We start from the raw sequence: 21,510 nt of genomic DNA on the forward strand, positions 1-21,510 counted from the left end.
TAATATTGTCATCACATTCAAGGGTCCTCAGGTCATGAATTTCAAGTTTAGTGATTGGGTTCCACTTCGTTCCTGAGCTGGTGGGAAGACACCATTGTCTTTGTGGACGATCAGTGGTGGTCCCCTTACATCATCTTCTGGGGTCGCTTCATAGATGACATCTTTGTCCTATGGAGTGGCCCCAGAGAGGCATTTGTTGAGTTCATGCTGGTCATTAACAATAATGACATTGGTATGCATTTTACTTATGAACTACATGATGACCATATATCTTTTCTCGATCTTGATATTAATATCCAACATGGTATCATTCTTACACGAACTTATAGAAAGCCCACTGCTACCAACAACAGTCTCATTTGGTGGGAGAGCCACCATCCAAATAGCCTAAAACGGGGCATACCGAAGGGACAATACCTTCGCCTAGGGCGTAATTGCTCTACTTGGAATGAATTTCACCATCAAGCTAGAGACTTATGTGATAGGTTCACAGAAAGGGGATATCCTCAACAGGTCCTATCAGAGGCCTACAAACATGCTTCTTATAGGGACAGGTCAGAACTACTGGTTCCACGTTCCACCCAGAAAAATGAAGGTCCTGATCCAGTTTTGAGAATTATAGGAACCTTCGATAATAAGAGTAGAAAGGTATGTGAGATTCTGAACAGGTATTGGGACATTATTAAATTGGATCCAGATCTTAGTAATATTCTACCAGATCATCCGGCAGTGTCCTACAGAAAAGGTAGATCTCTAAGAGATCTCCTTATACACAGCCACTATGCTCCTCCTAAACAGCAGGGTACTTGGCTGGCCACTAAGATCTGCGGCATGTTCAGATGTAGTGGTTGCATCGCTTGTCCATATATTGAGAAGACCAAGAAGTTCATGAGTGTGGTCACGCAGAAGATTTTTGATATCTGGGACTTTGCCAATTGTAAGACCTCAGGTGTTGTTTATCTGTGTACCTGCACCTGTCCACGTAAATATGTAGGTAAAACATCACGTGAATTACGAAGGAGAGTGGGGGAACACCTTAGTGACATCAGACATAAGAAAGATACCTCCATCTCACGACACGTACACGAGGTACACAATGGTCCCGGATCTCTGAAATTCTGCGTGATCGAGAAGGTGCGCCCATCACCAAGAGGGGGCGACCTAGATAAAATCATTTTACAGAAAGAATCTGCATGGACTTTCAGACTTAAATCCCTGAGTCCCTTGGGTCTCAATGAATCTATATCTTATACGTGCTTCTTGTGATTATTTATACTTTGGTGTGGAGTTTCAATATACATCCTTTGTGTGTTACTATTATATATATATCTTGTGGTCCTAATGGATTTATTTGATTTGCAATGATCTAATCTCCATTTAATACACATTTAAGAATTCTGTATGTTAGGCATATACAGTATATTTTTGGCAGTCATCCTTTCTTAGCCTTAAATTCCCCTTACATATATTTTCCAATTGACCTAATACCCACATACTAACAAGCCAATGTTTATTATTAACCTATTATGGCTATCTACTTACTCCTTAACTATGTGTTGTCTCTGGACGATGCATTTGTTTCCTGGTTCCCATGACGCGGGGATGGAGTTACCGTGCTTGCCCCACCTCTATCTAAGAATGATTGGCAACCAGCGTCCGAGGTAACGCGAGATCAGTGATTACGGACTTAAAGGCCTAGTCCCGCGCATGCGTCCTGTCTCCCGGGATTTCCTGAGAGAATCTCGGACTGCGTAGTGACGTCATGCGTATGACGCGCTATGTGCACATGCGCAGTTTGAACAGTGGGAAGCAGATTCATCAGGTGAGTAGGTATTTAAACTGGTGGTGGCAACTTATGTGCGCTGCCGGCTATCACATTGGCCACTATCGCCTTAGCCACCATGCTAGTTGTTACTGTCCTGCCCTGATGAACCTTCGCATCATAGCTGGGGAAACGCGTCGGGAGATTTGGTTACTGGGCCACCCCATGGACTTTTATTCATATTGGGCATCCGTGCATGGGATATCCAGGCAGGGAGTCTAATTCTAGGGGCTACGTTTTTGGTAGGACAGTTCTCCCTATCCAGGGGGTTCTGCCCTGCTTTAGGTAGGGATAGTATAGGCTGTTAGGGTCAGTTATCCCATTGTCCAGCCTTATTTGGCCCTATATTATCAGCTGCATTCATCGCTGCATCTCCATAACTGGGGTACCTCGTTTCATCATCTAAGAATATCCAGGATGAACTGCTGACCCTATTCTGGACTAATCCTGTTCCAATTTATTCCACCTGAGATGCATGGTATCGTGAGTGGTTGCTCCATTTTTTATCAATGGTACCGTGAGTAACCGCATAGCGGTAACCTTTCTTGTATCTGCCTCTAATTATCGTGTATAGTCCTATTGGGTCATTGGTCCTAGTGATCCTATCATCTATTATTATTATTTGTTTGTCTACATTTTTGTGGGTTCTATTTTATCTATATTTAATAAAAGTGACGTTTTAAAGGGTACATTTACTAGCTTCAGTGATATTCACGGGAGTACGGGACCTAAAAATTAGGCATTCCTCTGACATAAAAGAAATTGTGATTATGTGGCACGAGGTACATTATGCGGTCTACTGGAGTTCAGGCCCCAAACATTAGGCATTTACCGTACAGAAAAGATCAAGTGATTATGTGGCTGGAGGTATATTAGACGGTCATTGGATATCAATTTTACTGCAGGCCAGTACAAATACATGTCAAATACATACGTTTAAAAGAATTAAAAATATAAAATTGGATTAAAAACTTGGCTAACGAAATCCCCCCTCTTGAATAAACCCCAAATGATAATAGGTGAAATTCGATAACAAGTGGTCGTCACAGGTGTTGAATTCCTCTGAGGCCCCAACAATTAGGCTTTCACCTTACAGAAAAGATCAAATGATTATGTGGCTGGAGGAATATTAGACGGTCAATGGATATCAATTTAACTGCAGGCCAGTGGAGTACAGGCCCCAAACATTAGACATTCACCGGACAGAAAAGAACTCGTGATTATGTGGCTGGAGGTACATTAGGCCGTCACCATATAACAATTTTATTGTTGGCCAGTAAGATTATATGCACCAAAAATGATGCATTCATCGTACAGAAAAGATCAAGTGATTATGTGGCTGGAGGTATATTAGACGGTCAATGGATAACATTTTTACTGTAGGCCACCGGAGTACAGGCCCCAAACATTAGGCATTCACCAGACAGAAAAGATCAAGTGATTATGTGGCTGGAGGTATATTAGACAGTCATTGGATGCCAATTTTACTGCAGGCCAGTGGAGTACAGGCCCCAAACATTAGGCATTCACCAGATAGAAAAGGCCTTTTATGCCGCTGTATTTACATAAGACAGGGACTATTCTTTGTACTGGGTTATGGCGGATATGTGTGGGATGGCATGAGGAAATTCTATTAAAAGTGGTAGTCACAGGTGTTGAATTCTTCCGAGATCCATGCCTCATTCATTTTTAGAAATGTGAGGTAGTCCACACTGTCGTGAGCTAGGCGAGTGCGCTTATTGGTCACGATCCCCCCCTGCTGCGCTGAACATCCTTTTGGACAGGACACCCGGCAAGGGTCAAGCCTAGAGTTCCATGGCAAATTGTGCCAGCTCTGGCCACAAGTCAAGCCTGCACACCCAGTAGTCCAGGGGTTCCTCGCTTCTCAGAGCATCCACATCGGCCATTAACCCGATGTAGTCGGAGTACTGTCGGCGTTCCCTGAGGCTGGATCCAGAGGGCGGCTGTCGATGGGTTAGCTGCAAGAATTATCTCATATCCGAAGTGACCAACACATCTTCAAACCGCCCTCTTCTTGCATGCGCGGTACGATTGTTACCCGCAACTGTTACTCTGTAGGTGGAAATTCCTCTGCCAGTGCCCGCAACAGCAGAATGCAGCATCTCTTGCAGCAAGGCCTGGAAATGCTGCATTCTGACAGCCTTCTGTGATGCTGGTAACATGTCCACTGTTTTGTGTTTGTACCGGGGGTCTAAGTATGTTGCCACCCAGTACTGGTCCTTGCTCTTTATGCTTTTTATACAGGGCTCCCTCTTCAAACACTGGAGCATGAAGGCCCCTATTTGCACTAAATTGGAAGCGGTGGAGCGCCCTGGCTCCTGCTCATCGCCCAGGAGAATGTCGTCCTCTGTCTCCTTCCCCCATCCACGGACAACACCACGGATCACCGAAAAGTTTTAAAGCCTGCTCTTCTTGCTCCTTCTCTTCCCCCCAGGTACCATTCTCCTCTGACTCCTCTTCAGACTCCTGCTGACTTGTCTTAGATGGAGTAGCCCCCCCCTGGGAATTCATTCAGCATTGCGAATTCCTCATCTTCCAGCTCCTGCTCCTCGACGGCTTGATTAATGACACGACGCAATGCGCGCTCCAGAAAGAAGGCGTAAGGTACGATGTCACTGATGGAGCCCTGGCTGCGATTGACCAGTTTGGTGATCTCATCAAATGGCTGCAGAAGTCTGCATGCGTTGCGCATGAGCAGCCACTGTTGCGGTGAAAAGAAACCAAGCTCCCCAGAACCTGTCCTGCTGCAGAGTTCGTACAGGTACTCGTTAACGGCACGTTTCTGCTGGAGCAGCCTATCAAGCATATATAAGGTGACGTTCAAGCGCCTCGGGCTGTCAGAAATCAGACGTATGATGGGCAGGTGGTGTCGCCGCTGAACGTCAGCAAGTCGAGCCATGGCCATGTAAGATGTTCTAAAATGGCGAGAGATTTTCCTGGCCTGTCACAAGACGTCCTGGACCCCAGGGTATTTGGCAACGAATTGCTGCACGACTAAGTTCAGGACGTGTGTCATGCACGGCACGTGTGTCATTTTGCCCTATTTCAGCGTGCTCAGATTGGCACCTTTGTCGCACACCACTTTACCAACTGTCAAATTGATTGGGGTTAGCCACTGATCGGCCTGTGACCGCAGAGCTGAAAGCAGTGCAGGACCGGTGTGGCTCTTGGCTTCCAGGCACAACAGCCGCAGCACAGCATGGCAACGTTTTACCTGGCAGGTCTAAATGGGTTTTGGGGAGCTTGGGGGTGCAGCGGAAGAGGCGGTAGCAGTGGAAAAGGAGGAGTCCGCTAAGGAGGAGACGGAGGATGGAGGAGGAGAAGAAGAGGCAGGCCTGCACGCAATCCGTGGCGGTAACACCAAATCCACACGGGTGCCACGGGTTGCATGCTTGACAGCCGTCAGAAGGTTCACCCATTGGGCAGTAAAAGTTATGTACCTTCCCTGCCCGTGTTTGCTAGACCACGTGTCTGTGGTCAGATGTATCTTGGCACCGACACTGTGTGCCAGAGATACATTCAGTTGCCGCTGAACGTGGCCATATAGCTCTGGGATGCCCTTCTGGGAGAAATATTTCCTTCCGGGGATCTTCCATTGCAGTGTGCCAATGCCACAAATTTTCTAAAGACCTCCGAGTCCACCAGTTTATATGGCAGTAGTTGGCGAGCTAGCAGTTCCAACAAGCCAGCAGTCAGCCGTTGGGCAAGAGGGTTATCCGGCGTCATCAACTTTTAACGTTCGAAGATTTGGGCCACAGAAGCCTGTATTTTGCCAGATGAACGCGACGACGGCACAGTGGAAGGTGGAGTGGAGGACAAATGGGAGGAGAGAGGAGAAGAGGCAAAACGGGGAGCGCCGGGAGTGTGGCTTTGTGGATTCTGACGGTGTTGCTCACACTGGGCTCGGTGATGGGAGGCCACGTGCCTTCTTAAAGGGAACCTGTCACCGGGATTTTGGGTATAGAGCTGAGGCCATAGGTTGCTAGATGGCCACTAGCACATCCGGAATACCCAGTCCCCATAGCTCTGTGTGCTTTTAGTGTGTAAAAAAAAACGATTTGATACATATGCAAATTAACATAAAAGAGTCATATCTTACTTGTGTGACCAGAGAAGAGTCATATTTTCAAGCTCTGATTCATCTCAGGTTAATTTGCATATGTATCAAATCGGTTTTTATACACAATAAAAGCACACAGAGCTATGGGGACTGGGTATTGCGGATGTGCTAGCGGCCATCTAGCAACCCATGTCCTCAGCTCTATACACAAAATTCCGGTGACAGGTTCCCTTTAAGGCGGTCGTCCCTAGGGGAGTGTTGGGCTTACCGCAACGTATGCGTTGACAGCACAGGATGCAAATGGCAATACTGTTGTCAGCAGCTGACAAGTTAAAAAAGCCCACACTGCGGAGCCATGTGCCAGCGTCCTGAGAGGGCCAGATGCGACGTGCATGGTGGATGGCTCGCTCCAGATACATTTGCAGTCTGCTTTTTGCCTCCTGTGCACTGCGAGTTCTGCCTGCTGCTGTCTATCCCTCTGAACTGTCCCCCTCTCCCTCTCTTGTTGGCACCCATGTGACATCCACCGACACATCATCATCGTCACCTTCACCACCACTGACATTAGAGATCTCGGAGTAGGCAGCAACAGCGGGGACCTCCGTCCTTGGGCTGATCTAGGTACTGTCGTCAGACCGCTGGGTGGCAGCCGTTGCTACCTCCTCTTCTTGATCCGATGCCAAGAATGGTTGCGCATCGGTAAGGTCTGGGAATGGATGGGAAAATAATTCCGCTGACTCGAGTGGAGGGGCTAAGGTGGTGGTGGTGTCTTTGCGGGTGCACACAGCAGAGAGTGAGGAGGGTGCAGATGCAGAGGATGAGGAGGGTGCAAAAGCGGTAGGCTCACGCACCTTCTCCACCTTCCCACTTAGGCTCCGGCCTGGTGAACCTGCCCGACCCCTACCACTCCTCTGCCTGTCATTTTCAAAATGATCCTGTGACTAAATCCCAATAGAAGAGCAGTATTTGTGGAAGCAGGTATATTGCACGCCTCAATCAATATTTGGAGGAAGTCGGTAGAGTTGTTGCGATACCAAATTTTTTTATTCAATTTCGATACCATAAAAAAGTATTGCGATACTCGATACCATTCAATACCACGCGAAAAAATAAACAAAAAAAGCCACATGCATTCCGCATTTTTAAAAAATGGCGAATCGTGCAGTTTTATTTATTTTTTCTGTTCCGGCGTTCACAGCATAGATTTTTTTAAAATATTTTATTAGTTTGGACTTTTTTGACGTGGCGATATGTTTATTTATTTATTGTTTATATATTTTATATGTGAAATTGGGAAAGGGGGTGATTTATACTTAATATTTTGGTGGTTTATTTTTACACTTTTTATTTAATAACTATTTCCCCCCTTAGGGGCCAGAACCTGGGATCTTTTCATCCCTTGTCCTGTTCACCCAAATACAGCTCTATCAGGGTAAATAGGACCTCACACTGTCCCTGCTGCCCTGTGCTCTGTGCACACAGCAGCAGGGAGATGACTATGGCAGCCAGGACTTCAGTAGCGTCCTGGCTGCCATGGTAACTGATGGAAGCCCCAGGATTACACTTGGAGTGTAATAATATTACAGGCTATAGCTACCAGAGATGGGTCGTTGATCCAGGGAGTTATTCGGATTGCCTGATTAGAGTCGGGAAGGAATTTTTTCCCCCTTAAGTGGGGAAAATTGGCTTCTACCTCACAGGGTTTTTTTTTGCCTTCCTCTGGATCAACTTGCAGGATAACAGGCCGAACTGGATGGACAGATGTCTTTTTTTGGCCTTATGTACTATGTTACTTTATTGAATGCTGGACAGTTCTATTTTCCCACTGGATTTGGTGATGCCGTCTCATTGCTGCAATAGAGCTTTGTTGCCAATGCTTGTGTTTGAATGTCAATGACATATTTTAATCTTGCAGATCAGTTTTTTGTGTTGGCCTTGTGGAGAAAAACAGCCATACACGAGTCGCTCGCACAGAGCTAGCGGCAGCCAAACTTGTTTTCAGTGGCATCACCAGTTCCCGAGCTCAACAAAATAGAAGTAGATCTGGCTCTGGCCATACATTGCCTGCACTCTTTATTGCAGCCACGCCATCACCCTTCTCCTCTGATGCAGTCTCCTCCTCCGCTCCCATGTCCTGTCCAACACAAAATCATCATCATCATAGTCCTAACCCTTCCCTTTTATCAGAAAGTGATATGTCATCGTAGTATCCTAACCCCCCCCCCCCCCCCCCCTTGCTTCCCTGTTCTGGGTTTGCCCATTTCACCCAAGTCACACTGTCGCCACAGATACTATTGCTGTTACTGTCACTACTACCACCAAAACAGCTATGTATTGGGTCTTCCACCTCTGCCTAACTCTGACACTTCTCACACAAGTCATTAACAGGAAGACTATTTGGATTATCTTCCACAGCACACGGGGTTTTGTTGCCTCTTCTTAGGAAACAAGAAGGTCCCTCATTAGAAGAGCGCAATTAAGAGACAGAGATGTAACAGGGTTGATGTTCCTGGAGGGATACACCAAATGGAAAAGGATTTGGGAAAACTAGAGGAATGGTCAAAATTCTGGCAACTAAAATTTAATGTTGATAAGTGCAAGATAATGCACCTGGGGCGTAAAAACCCAAGAGCAGAATATAAAATCAGTGATACAGTCCTAACCTCAGTATCTGAGGAAAGGGATTTAGGGGTCATTATTTCAGAAGACTTAAAGGTAGGCAGACAATGTCATAGAGCAGCAGGAGATGCTAGCAGAATGCTGGGGTGTATAGGGAGAGGCATTACCAGTAGACAGAGGGAGGTGCTCATGCCGCTCTACAGAGCACTAGTGAGACCTCATCTGGAGTATTGTGCTCAGTACTGGAGACCATATCTCCAGAAGGATATTGATACTTTGGAGAGAGTTCAGAGAAGAGCTACTAAACTAGTACATGGATTGCAGGATAAAACTTACCAGGAAAGATTAAAGGACCTTAACATGTATAGCTTGGAAGAAAGACGAGACAGAGGGGATATGATGGAAACTGCTAAATACATAAAGGGAATCAACAAGGTAAAAGAGGAGAGAATATTTAAAAGAAGAAAAACTGCTACAAGAGGACATAGTTTTAAATTAGAGGGGCAAAGGTTTAAAAGTAATATAAGGAAGTATTACTTTACTGAGAGAGTAGTGGATGCATGGAATAGCCTTCCTGCAGAAGTGGTAGCTGCAAATACAGTGAAGGGGTTTAAGCATGCATGGGATAGGCATAAGGCCATCCTTCATATAAGATAGGGCCAGGGGCTATTCATAGTACTCAGTATATTGGGCAGACTAGATGGGCCAAATGGTTCTTATCTGCCGACACATTCTATGTTTTATATTTGGCAATTAGCAGATGTACATATAAACGTGCCCTGCTATGAACACACTGGTAAAATGTGTTGAACGGCTTAACCGCTTTCTGACAGATTTTCCATTTTCATTTTTCACTCCCTGCCTTCCTGGAGCCATAACTTCTTTATTTTTTGTTCACATCGCCACATGAGGGCTTGTTTTTTGTGGAACAAGTTGTACTTTCTAGTGGCACTATTTAATATTGTATATGATTTAGTGGGAAGCTAGAAAAAAAAAAATCATGGAAGCACTAATTAGTACAGGAGGACCAGGGAGCGGTGAATACAGCTCTCCCCGTGCTAGCTCTGTACTCCCCACTTCTTGGTCTTCTTCTGCAGGCTCTGCGCGCTGTGCTGTGACCTGCGCACAGCGTGAGGATGTCGGCGTACTTTGTGACCTCGCGCTGTGTGACGTCGGGTCACAGCACAACAGGAAGAGGGGGTTTTATAAACATTGGGGGACTGAGCTGAGGTCTGATAAAAATATAATTACTTTTGTTTTCCTCCTCTACAACCTAGGTGCGTCTCATGGGAAGGTGCGTCTTATAGGTCGAATAATACTGTATTCAGATTTTTAATACTGAAAAAAAAAATAAAAAGTAAAAAAATACCTTTCATCTCCATATTCTGACTCCCATAACATTTTCAGTTATGTCTACTGAGCTGTGTAAGAGCTAAGGCTGGGTTCAGACGTGAGCGTATTCGATATGCGCTGTTTACAGGCGTTTTTATCGGGCGTATTTTGGGGCGTTTTTGTATTTTGGAAACGCGCGTCGTACGCGCGTTCTTGCTATTGACTACAATGACTTACGCGCGACAATACGCCCCAAAGAAGCTCCTGTACTTCTTGGGGCGTAGGGCGTTTTACAGCGCTTTCGTACGCGCTGAAAAACGCTCAGGTGTGAACCCAGCCTAATTTTTTGCAGGATTATCAGAAGTTTTTATTGATACCATTTTGTGGTGTTTTTTTTCCATTACACAATTCGCCGTAAGGGATCAATATTTTTAGCTTTAAATAGTAGAGGTGTTATCGAACGTAATGATGTCTATATTTTTCATTATTTACTTTTATTTCAATTTGGGGTAAATGGGGGCAATTTGAATTTTTGTTTTGGCCCCCAACATGTAATCATTCGATTACCTTTTATATTAAGTATTGGAATTTTAGCCATTACAGAATATAAAGATCAGTATATTACAATACATGCTGCCACCTGCATCGGAATATACAAGTAATAGTCCTAAAAGCCTTCTACAGCATCTGGCCTATTACTACTATGGGACGCCTTCCCTGATTTCAGCCATGGAAAAGTGTTCCTGCCCAGAAAGCGCGTGCTTCTGGGTTTTTTACCCCTCAGACGCCGCGGTCACATTTGAACACAGCATCTGAGGGGATTAATGTCTGTGAACGGCATTATCACTGATCACAGACATTAGCCCCGTATGTCTGCTGTATGGAACTGCAAGCACCCGGTGGCTAAGGCGCTTGTTCCGGAGCAGACACCATCTTTAGAGACCCGATATCTGCCGTACATGTATGGATGTTAGGAAAGGGTTAAATGGAACAGTTTAGGGGCCATTTTTCTGCTGACAAGTTCCATTTAATTACAATTAATAAAAAAAAATATAACACCAGAAACCATTTGCAAACAACAATAACATGAAATACAGAGTACAGTATACTCCACTGCTGCTGGGGGAGGTCAGTGGAAAGCTCCATTACATCAGTCTATAGAGGATTTGTAGAAACCTCAGCTTCACCTACCTGATGATCCAGTGGGATATTTGGTTTCTCCTCTGGGCAGTCCTGGGAATACAGAGGACTGGGACATCTCTCTGGTGGATTTCTCTGACTGGATCCATCTGTAGGAAAAACACACGGTGACTGAATACATTGTCTATATCCAATGATGAGTGAATCTGTGATGCCGGCCGGTCCGTGGCTGCTGACATCTCCTTGTTCCTTGAAGGCCGTTGGAGCGCTTACCCAACTCCCTGCTCCGGTGGTCCATACCTGTTGACATTTCATTGTTCTGTCCACAGTGTGCTGATCTGTGGCCAGCTCTTGGCCTGCAGTGGCTTTGTCCGCCTGTAAGGCATGTGCTTCCTCTGGTTCTTAAAGGGCCAGCATGTGTGGCCCTAATCCGTCCACTCTATGGCTAGCCTCCCTGGGATATTTAAGGCACCCTCCCCTGTGGAATGGTGCCTGAGTAAGAGGTTAGAGTTGCTAGTTTCCTACCAAGGAGCTCCACTCTTGAGTTCAGTTGCACATTTAGACTGCTTTCAGACGAACGAGTGTGACGCTGAGGACTCACATCGCAGCACCCGTCCTGAACTTCCAGCACTGCCAGGGTCGCATAGCATTATTGATTTATAATGCTTTGTAACCCTTAGAGGTCTGGAATGTATTGGATGACACTGACATAATGCTGTCAGTGTTATCCAATACGTTCCAGAACTGTAAGCGTTACATAGCGTCATAAATCAGTATAATGTGACCTCGGCAGTGCTGGGAGGTCAGGACGGGTGACACTTGCTCGTCTGAAAGCGGCCTTATTCACCTCTGCCTGCTAACTGGATTTAACTTATTGCTGCCTGACCTGACCTCTGCCTGTTTCTAGTACTGACCCTGTGCTGCCTACTCTGATCTTTGCACTGTTTACTGCATTGCACAAACGCTCCCTGTCTTTGCTGGTCTTGTGGCTACAGTTCTGACTGATCTCTTGGTGCTTTTCATTGGTATCTCTTGATCCCAGTGGGTCAGCAGCCAGAAGTAGTGGCCTGATGGTTCCCCTGCAGTGATGTCCATATAAATTAAAGGGTAAGGACTGGGGGGGGGGGGGGGGGTAATCTAGATGCTCCTTTAGAAGTAGCCTCAGCCAAATCTGTGGCACAGCAGATCTACATCCGCACTCTGATTCAAAACTGTTCTCTCCTCTACAGTCATGGAAGGTCTCCTCTTACCCGGTGATGTGAGGGACTGGTGATTCTCCATCAGGACGTCGTTGTACAGATCCTTGTGTTCTTCTAAATACTCCCACTCCTCCATGGAGCAATAGACAGCGACATCCTGACACCTTATAGGAACCTGACAACACAAGGACACAGTCATTACCAGACCCCTCCCTTGGTGTTATTGTATAATGTCCCAGCATTCCCAGCAGCGCTCACCTCTCCGCTCAGCAGCTCAGTGATCCTGGTGGTAAGTTCTAGGATCTTCTGCTCATGTATCAGGGAATGAGGTGGAGGCTCGGTGATGGGGCTCTGGGTCCTGCTCCATCCTCCTGACACACGGGGTGTCACACACTCACCAGACGACTTCTTCACTACTGTGTAATCCTGTGTATGGAGAGACGCCGATCACTACAGAGATTCTAAGAATCCTTCACCTTTCCAGACATTTCCCTGGTTTATTACTAGAGATAAGAGTGATGTCATGTGAGACTCTCACCTCTCCAGTTATCAAGGAGATGATCTCCAGGGTGAGGTCTAATATCCTCGCAGCCATGTGGTCTCTGTCCTTCTCCATCCTTGGTGGGTCCTTGATGGAAAGGACCATTGGCTCCAAAAAGAAGAGAGTCCTGCACCTAAGAAACCTGAGGGAAACAAGGAGGATTGGGAGCAAAATCACATCTTACATGAACTAAAGTGTCTCACAAACTAAGGCCTCATGCACATGTTTTTCTCGGCCTCCGTTCCGTTTTTTTTGCGGATAGGATGGGGACCCATTAATTTCAATGGGTCAGCAAAAAAATGCTGATAGTTCATCCGTTTGTGTTCCGCGTCCGTTGTCCGTGTTTCCCTTCAGCAAAAAAAATAGTGCATGTCCTACTTTTTTCACATTTGCGGACAAGGATAGGCATTTATTACAAGGGATCTGTGGGGAAAAAACGAATCCTCCAAAAAAATACGGATGCCGCATCCGTTTTTTTTAGCGGACGCACAATTTGCGGATGCAAAAAACAACTGCCGTGTGCATGAGGCCTAAGAGTGACAAAAGTCTAACAATATTGTACAATGGAGGTGACTTGGCTATTGAGGTGTCTTATACATACCAGACTGGTGACCATAATAAATCAGTCAGCCGGCCTCCTGCTATACAGTGAATACAGTGTTACACAGGATACACATCGCAGTCTACCACATACAGGTCCTTCTCAAAAAATTAGCATATTGTGATAAAGTTCATTATTTTCTGTAATGTACTGATAAACATTAGACTTTCATATATTTTAGATTCATTACACACAACTGAAGTAGTTCAAGCCTTTTCTTGTTTTAATATTGATGATTTTGGCATACAGCTCATGAAAACCCAAAATTCCTATCTCCAAAAATTAGCATATTTCATCCGACCAATAAAAGAAAAGTGTTTTTAATACAAAAAAAGTCAACCTTCAAATAATTAAGTTCAGTTATGCACTCAATACTTGGTCGGGAATCCTTTTGCAGAAATGACTGCTTCAATGCGGCGTGGCATGGAGGCAATCAGCCTGTGGCACTGCTGAGGGGTTATGGGGGCCCAGGATGCTTCGATAGCGGCCTTAAGCTCATCCAGAGTGTTGGGTCTTGTGTCTCTCAACTTTCTCTTCCCAATATCCCACAGATTCTCTATGGGGTTCAGGTCAGGAGAGTTGGCAGGCCAATTGAGCACAGTAATACCATGGTCAGTAAACCATTTACCAGTGGTTTTGGCACTGTGAGCAGGTGCCAGGTCGTGCTGAAAAATGAAATCTTCATCTCCATAAAGCTTTTCAGCAGATGGAAGCATGAAGTGCTCCAAAATCTCCTGATAGCTAGCTGCATTGACCCTGCCCTTGATAAAACACAGTGGACCAACACCAGCAGCTGACATGGCACCCCAGACCATCACTGACTGTGGGTACTTGACACTGGACTTCAGGCATTTTGGCATTTCCCTCTCCCCAGTCTTCCTCCAGACTCAGTCCACTGCTTCCGCAGGTCCCCCAAGGTCTGGAATCGGTCCTTCTCCACAATCTTCCTCAGGGTCCGGTCACCTCTTCTCGTTGTGCAGCGTTTTCTGCCACACTTTTTCCTTCCCACAGACTTCCCACTGAGGTGCCTTGATACAGCACTCTGGGAACAGCCTATTCGTTCAGAAATTTCTTTCTGTGTCTTACCCTCTTACTTGAGGGTGTCAATGATGGCCTTCTGGACAGCAGTCAGGTCGGCAGTCTTACCCATGATTGTGGTTTTGAGTAATGAACCAGACTGGGAGTTTTTAAAAGCCTCAGGAATCTTTTGCAGGTGTTTAGAGTTAATTAGTTGATTCAGATGATTAGGTTAATAGCTCGTTTAGAGAACCTTTTCATGATATGCTAATTTTTGGAGATAGGAATTTTGGGTTTCCATGAGCTGTATGCCAAAATCATCAATATTAAAACAAGAAAAGGCTTGAACTACTTCAGTTGTGTGTAATGAATCTAAAATATATGAAAGTCTAATGTTTATCAGTACATTACAGAAAATAATGAACTTTATCACAATATGCTAATTTTTTGAGAAGAACCTGTACAGCAGACAGTTCTCATCTTATTTTTACTGTAAATGTCTTTATTAATGGGACGACTGATAGGAAGGTCACAGACACTTGATTTGACATGCTTTCTGCAGCCTTTGAGAATTTGAAAGTTTTCCAATGTAATGACTCACAAATGAAGGTGCCACTCCTTCAAGACAAGTTAAAGAGGACCTTTCACCGATCCTGACATTGTGACCTAAGTATCATGACATATACAGTGGTGCCCAGGGATCTCACTGCACTTACTATTATCCCTGGGTGCCGCTCCGTTCTCCCGCTATGTCCTCCGGTATGTTCGGGGACTTGGTTATAGTAGGCGGAGACTTAGGGGACTTGGTTATAGTAGGCGGAGTCTGCCCTTGTTCTGCTGGGCGTCTCCTTCTCCTAGACTGTAGCGCTGGCCAATCGCAGCGCAGAGCTCACAGCCTGGGAGGTTTTTTTCTCCAAGGCGGCTGTGATCTCTGCGCTGCGATTGGCCAGCGCTACAGTCTAGGAGAAGAAGACGCCCAGCAGAACAAGGGCAGACTCCGCCTACTATAACCAAGTCCCCGAACATACCGGAGGACATAGCGGGAGAACGGAGCGGCGCCCAGGGATAATAGTAAGTGCAGTGAGATCCCTGGGGGCCGCTGTATATGTTATGATACTTAGGTCACAATGTCAGGATCGCTGAAAGGTCCTCTTTAAACAAAATCACTGAAAAAAATAAAAATAAAACATCCTGCACGTTATAGGTTATGGTTGCATCTATTATTTTAGTGCATTATTTTCTGTGACTGTATAAATGTAGCCATGTACATCCGCAGCATTCATTATCATATTGTGCAGGATGCTTTGTATAATTTTATTACGTGATTTGTTTAACTTGTCTTAAAGGAGTGGCACCTTCATTTGTGAATACGCTCCTATCTTGGGAGTAGTATTCATGTGCACTTTTGCCCCACCTATCCAATAGGCGTCCTTGATTAAGGTGGTACATATAGGTGTGTGTGCTCCTCCTCCCACCGGTTGCTGCTGCACATGGAGGTAACTAGGAGCAACACACTTTATGTGCGGGGTCTGCGCTCCAGAACATAAATGCATAACGGAATAGGCACCTGAACTGAGACCACCTTGTTGCTTGGTAGGTGGGCTTAGATGTGTTTTGATCAAAATGTAATGTTACCGCTGTCCTGATGAAGACCTATATGTGCTTTTAAAATAATGAAATAAAGCTTGAAGATTTTATTCATCTCAGTGCTGGGCATCTTCTGTTTTTCCTGGATTATACGTACTGGACCGGCTCCTTACACGAGACACAACATGGGTAGTGCTGGCTTTCTTCTTTGACTTATACGGTATGTTTGGGCTTATTTTAAGTTTATTTCAAAAATATAATCTGGTTTCTGCTGCATAGCTAGATGCATTTCACTCAGAAGCATTACTGTATGCAGTGACTTCACTTCCCTTACTTTCCACTATGTTTTTTTCTAAGGAGCTCAGAAAGCTGATAAAGAGGGATAAATCACACTTACAGAAAGGCAGGAGGCTCCTGGGATCTTCAGAAGCTTTGTAGAAGACGTTATTTTATCAGGGTCAGGATCTCATCCGGCTCTGACACCCCCCACTTCCTCTCATCCGTCTTCTGGGTCTGGGTAATGTTTCTGTATAATGACTCCTAATTTCTTTGATTGTATCTCGGTCACTGGGATTTAATGTGAAATAACTGGATTAATAACTAGTATATTCCAGGGATTCATTCAGACCCTGCGGTGTCAGGGAGATAAACCGGAAGATCCAATCCATCTCTTTTCTACAGAGGCGCTGATAAGATTGTGGCCCCCACTCAATTGGAGTCAGACAAAGTGTTGGGTCCCCATCAAGCACCTGTGCAAAATGTCCTGGTATATCCGTTCTATGTACATTCCCTGTGTGTGATTAGGGAGAGTTCAGGCGCCTTCCCCCAAATTATTGTTTTATTATAGATTTTTTTCTTGATACTTACTGTTCACCTCCTTTATATATATTTTTTTTAAACCACCAGAGTTTTTGGGTGAGTGCTGCCACTGCCTCCTCTGTTTTTTAATTTTTTTTAGAAATTTATATTTTTATTATAACTTTTGTAATTATTTTACATCTATAAGAGATTGCTTACAGTTTCCACATCCATCCTCCTCCAGGTACCTTATTCTATCCTGTTGACGCCCTTCTCCCCTCCCCCACTCTCTGAGTTTCACCCTCAGGGTATCCTACTAAACTCCTATTTTCTTTTATATACTTTTTTATTGACATCAATATCTGACCGGTGGGGGTCCGACACCTGGCCCCCCCGCTGATCAGCTGTTTATAGAGGGGGCTATGCCCCCTGCGAGCCCTGCTTCCTCTGTATTACACTGCCCATCCTCCCCCCTGTAGCGGCGGTGTAGTGCGATTACAATTACTTGCTTCATTCAAGTCTATGGAGCGAGTTCTAGTAATTATACTGCTCCTCCGAGACAGCGGGCAATCTAATGAAGAGGAGGTAACACTCACATGGAGCGCTGCCTCCTCTTCAAACAGCTGATCGGCGGGGGTACCGGGTGTAGGACCTTCACAGATCTGATACTGATGACCTATCCTGAGGAAAGGTCATCCATATAAAACCCCTGCACAACCCCTTTAAGATGGAAATGTCATATTTCAACTCCAGCGACGTTCTCTTTATTCCAGAAGGACGGTCTTATTTAATAACCGCAACTCATACGCTTTATTCTCCCTCTCATGAAGTAATCCAATAATCCTCCCAAAAAAACAACAAGGCAACATTATTTTAAGGGGACAGCACTATTGTGAGGGGCACTAAGGGGACAGCACTATTGTGAGGGGGCACTAAGGGGACAGCACTATTGTGAGGGGGCACTAAGAGGACAGCACTATTGTGAGGGGGCACTAAGGGGGCAGCACTATTGTGAGGGGACACTAAGGGGACAGCACTATTGTGAGGGGGCACTAAGGGGACAGCACTATTGTAAGGGGGCACTACCAAGGGGACAGCACTATTGTGAGGGGGCACTACTAAGGGGACAGCACTATTGTGAGGGGGCACTAAGGGGACAGCACTATTGTGAGGGGCACTAAGGGGACAGCACTATTGTGAGGGGGCACTAAGGGGACAGCACTATTGTGAGGGGGCACTAAGGGGACAGCACTATTGTGAGGGGGCACTAAGGGGACAGCACTATTGTGAGGGGGCACTAAGGGGACAGCACTATTGTGAGGGGGCACTAAGGGGACAGCACTATTGTGAGTGGGCACTAAGGGGACAGCACTATTGTGAGGGGGCACTAAGGGGACAGCACTATCATGATAGGGAACTTAAAGGGGCAGTACTACTGTGAGGGGGCACTAAGGGGACAGCACTATTGTGAGGGGGCACTAAGAGGACAGCACTATTGTGAGGGGGCACTAAGGGGACAGCACTGTTGTGAGGGGCACTAAGGGGACAGCACTATTGTGAGGGGGCACTAAGGGGACAGCACTATTGTGAGGGGGCAATAAGGGGACAGCACTATTGTGAGGGGGCACTAAGGGGACAGCACTATTGTGAGGGGGCACTAAGGGGACAGCACTATTGTGAGGGGGCACTAAGGGGACAGCACTATTGTGAGGGGGCACTAAGGGGACAGCACTATTGTGAGGGGCACTAAGGGGACAGCACTATTGTGAGGGGGTACTAAGGGGACAGCACTATTGTGAGGGGGCACTAAGGGGACAGCACTATTGTGAGGGGGCACTAAGGGGACAGCACTATTGTGAGGGGGCACTAAGAGGACAGCACTATTGTGAGGGGGCACTAAGGGGACAGCACTATTGTGAGGGGCACTAAGGGGACAGCACTATTGTGAGGGGGCACTAAGGGGACAGCACTATTGTGAGGGGGCACTAAGGGGACAGCACTATTGTGAGGGGGCACTAAGGGGACAGCACTGTTGTGAGGGGGCACTAAGGGGACAGCACTATTGTGAGGGGCACTAAGGGGACAGCACTATTGTGAGGGGGCACTAAGGGGACAGCACTATTGTGAGGGGGCACTAAGGGGACAGCACTATTGTGAGGGGGCACTAAGGGGACAGCACTATTGTGAGGGGGCACTAAGGGGACAGCACTATTGTGAGGGGGTACTAAGGGGACAGCACTATTGTGAGGGGGCACTAAGGGGACAGCACTATTGTGAGGGGGCACTAAGGGGACAGCACTATTGTGAGGGGGCACTAAGGGGACAGCACTATCATGATAGGGAACTTAAAGGGGCAGTACTACTGTGAGGGGGCACTAAGGGGACAGCACTATTGTGAGGGGGCACTAAGAGGACAGCACTATTGTGAGGGGGCACTAAGGGGACAGCACTATTGTGAGGGGGCACTAAGGGGACAGCACTATTGTGAGGGGGCACTACTAAGGGGACAGCACTATTGTGAGGGGCACTAAGGGGACAGCACTATTGTGAGGGGGCACTAAGGGGACAGCACTATTGTGAGGGGGCACTAAGGGGACAGCACTATTGTGAGGGGGCACTAAGGGGACAGCACTATCATGATAGGGAACTTAAAAGGGCAGTACTACTGTGAGGGGGCACTAAGGGGACAGCACTATTGTGAGGGGGCACTAAGAGGACAGCACTATTGTGAGGGGGCACTAAGGGGACAGCACTATTGTGAGGGGGCACTAAGGGGACAGCACTATTGTGAGGGGGCACTACTAAGGGGACAGCACTATTGTGAGGGGGCACTAAGGGGACAGCACTATTGTGAGGGGCACTAAGGGGACAGCACTATTGTGAGGGGCACTAAGGGGACAGCACTATTGTGAGGGGGCACTACTAAGGGGACAGCACTATTGTGAGGGGCACTAAGGGGACAGCACTATTGTGAGGGGGCACTACTAAGGGGACAGCACTATTGTGAGGGGCACTACTAAGGGGACAGCACTATTGTGAGGGGCACTACTAAGGGGACAGCACTATTGTGAGGGGGCACTAAGGGGACAGCACTATTGTGAGGGGGCACTACTAAGGGGACAGCACTATTGTGAGGGGGCACTAAGGGGACAGCACTATTGTGAGGGGCACTAAGGGGACAGCACTATTGTGAGGGGCACTAAGGGGACAGCACTATTGTGAGGGGGCACTACTAAGGGGACAGCACTATTGTGAGGGGCACTAAGGGGACAGCACTATTGTGAGGGGGCACTACTAAGGGGACAGCACTATTGTGAGGGGCACTACTAAGGGGACAGCACTATTGTGAGGGGCACTACTAAGGGGACAGCACTATTGTGAGGGGGCACTAAGGGGACAGCACTATTGTGAGGGGGCACACATGTTTTTATCTATCATTAATCAACATGAATGTTGAGAAAAAACAAAAAGCCCCATTCCGTCTACACGACGACCATTGTTGCTGAACACAGTTTGTACTTCTAGTCTATGGTGTCGCACTGAGACATTACGGTTCCCACCTTTCCCAACAAAACATACCGGCCAAGTAGAGCCACATCCCACAAGTCGCTATGTCATAATGTGGCTCCCAGTGTTAATAGTGCCCCCTTCAGTGCCACCTACAATGGATAATAGTATTTCCAGTAATAGTAATGCACCCCATTAGCACCCCCCAGAATTAATACTACCCATTTAGTGCCCCCAGTAACAGTAATGCCCCACCAGAATTATTAATGCCTCAATTAGTGCCCACAATAATATTAATGCCCAAATTAGTGCCCCCAGAATTAAGTGCCCTCAATAGTGCCTCCAGTAACAGTAATGCCCCATTAAAGTCCACCAGAATTACTAATGCTCCCTTCTCTTCTATGTGCTCCCCCAGTTGATGGCTCCGCTGCGTTCTAGCATGATGGCGTCCGGCCGGTCCTGTCCTGAGCTACCAGTGAGCAGCGAGTGTTCCCAGCAGAGGCAGGAAATTACCGGCCGGGGGGAACCCTACTGGTCATCAGTGTGCGGTAGGTGGGGGCTCGTCTCTATCAGGACCCCACTAATCCTGGGAATGGAGGGGCTGCAGAGCTGCTTTACTGCTGAATCTCCTCCACAGTCCCTGCTCATTAGAGCTCCGGCCTCCGCTGTGCAGGGACAGTGAGGAGAGGACACAGCGCTGCAGCCCCTTCATCTAGAAGAGGTTGTCCCCACCGACCACACACTGACTCCATATCCTAGTGACATCACAGAACAGTGTGTGATGGAAGACCCCTCTAATCCAGGAGAACAGCCCCTCTTACAGGGGTCTGGGGGTCTCCTAATATTCCAGGGGGAGAGCAGACATGTCTGAGGAGAACTCCCCTCCTGACCTCCAGACTGTGTGAGCAGAGACTCTCTATGGCCGGTGCTGCCCCCTGCTGGCTGGACCTGCTATATGTCACCTATAGAACCGCTCCATTCTAATAAACCCAGAACCAAGACCAATAACTGACCTGCAGATCTCACCTCCTGGGGCTGCAGGACCTGCGATGACATCACACTGGTCACATGACAGGAAGTGCTGCACAGTGAAAAACCTCCCCTGCTTTACTCCTCCCCTCATGTGACTGATCACATGACCGTGACATCATCAAAGGTCCTGAAGTCACTAGGATATAATGTCGGTAGTATCTACACTCTGTGAGCTGTATATCTGTAAAGAATAAATCAAGGCAACTGGACTTACTGTAGATTTCTTGAAAACGT

At 46.7% G+C, this 21,510-nt stretch overlaps 1 protein-coding gene across 1 annotated transcript; it reads right to left on the minus strand.

The window, feature by feature from the left end:
• Positions 1-252: 252 nt before the first annotated feature.
• LOC120999380 (gastrula zinc finger protein XlCGF66.1-like) lies at positions 253-21,287 on the minus strand. Its single transcript, XM_040430249.1, has 6 exons — positions 21,271-21,287; positions 12,732-12,876; positions 12,452-12,619; positions 12,245-12,368; positions 11,046-11,143; positions 253-387 (listed from the first exon to the last, which is right to left on the minus strand). The coding sequence occupies exons 2-6, from the start codon at positions 12,837-12,839 to the stop codon at positions 253-255; spliced, it is 633 nt and encodes a 210-aa protein (XP_040286183.1). The 5' UTR covers positions 12,840-12,876; positions 21,271-21,287.
• Positions 21,288-21,510: the final 223 nt, after the last annotated feature.

The sequence above is a fragment of the Bufo bufo genome, chromosome 4, assembly GCF_905171765.1.
Source record: "Bufo bufo chromosome 4, aBufBuf1.1, whole genome shotgun sequence".
Classification (NCBI taxonomy): domain Eukaryota; kingdom Metazoa; phylum Chordata; class Amphibia; order Anura; family Bufonidae; genus Bufo; species Bufo bufo.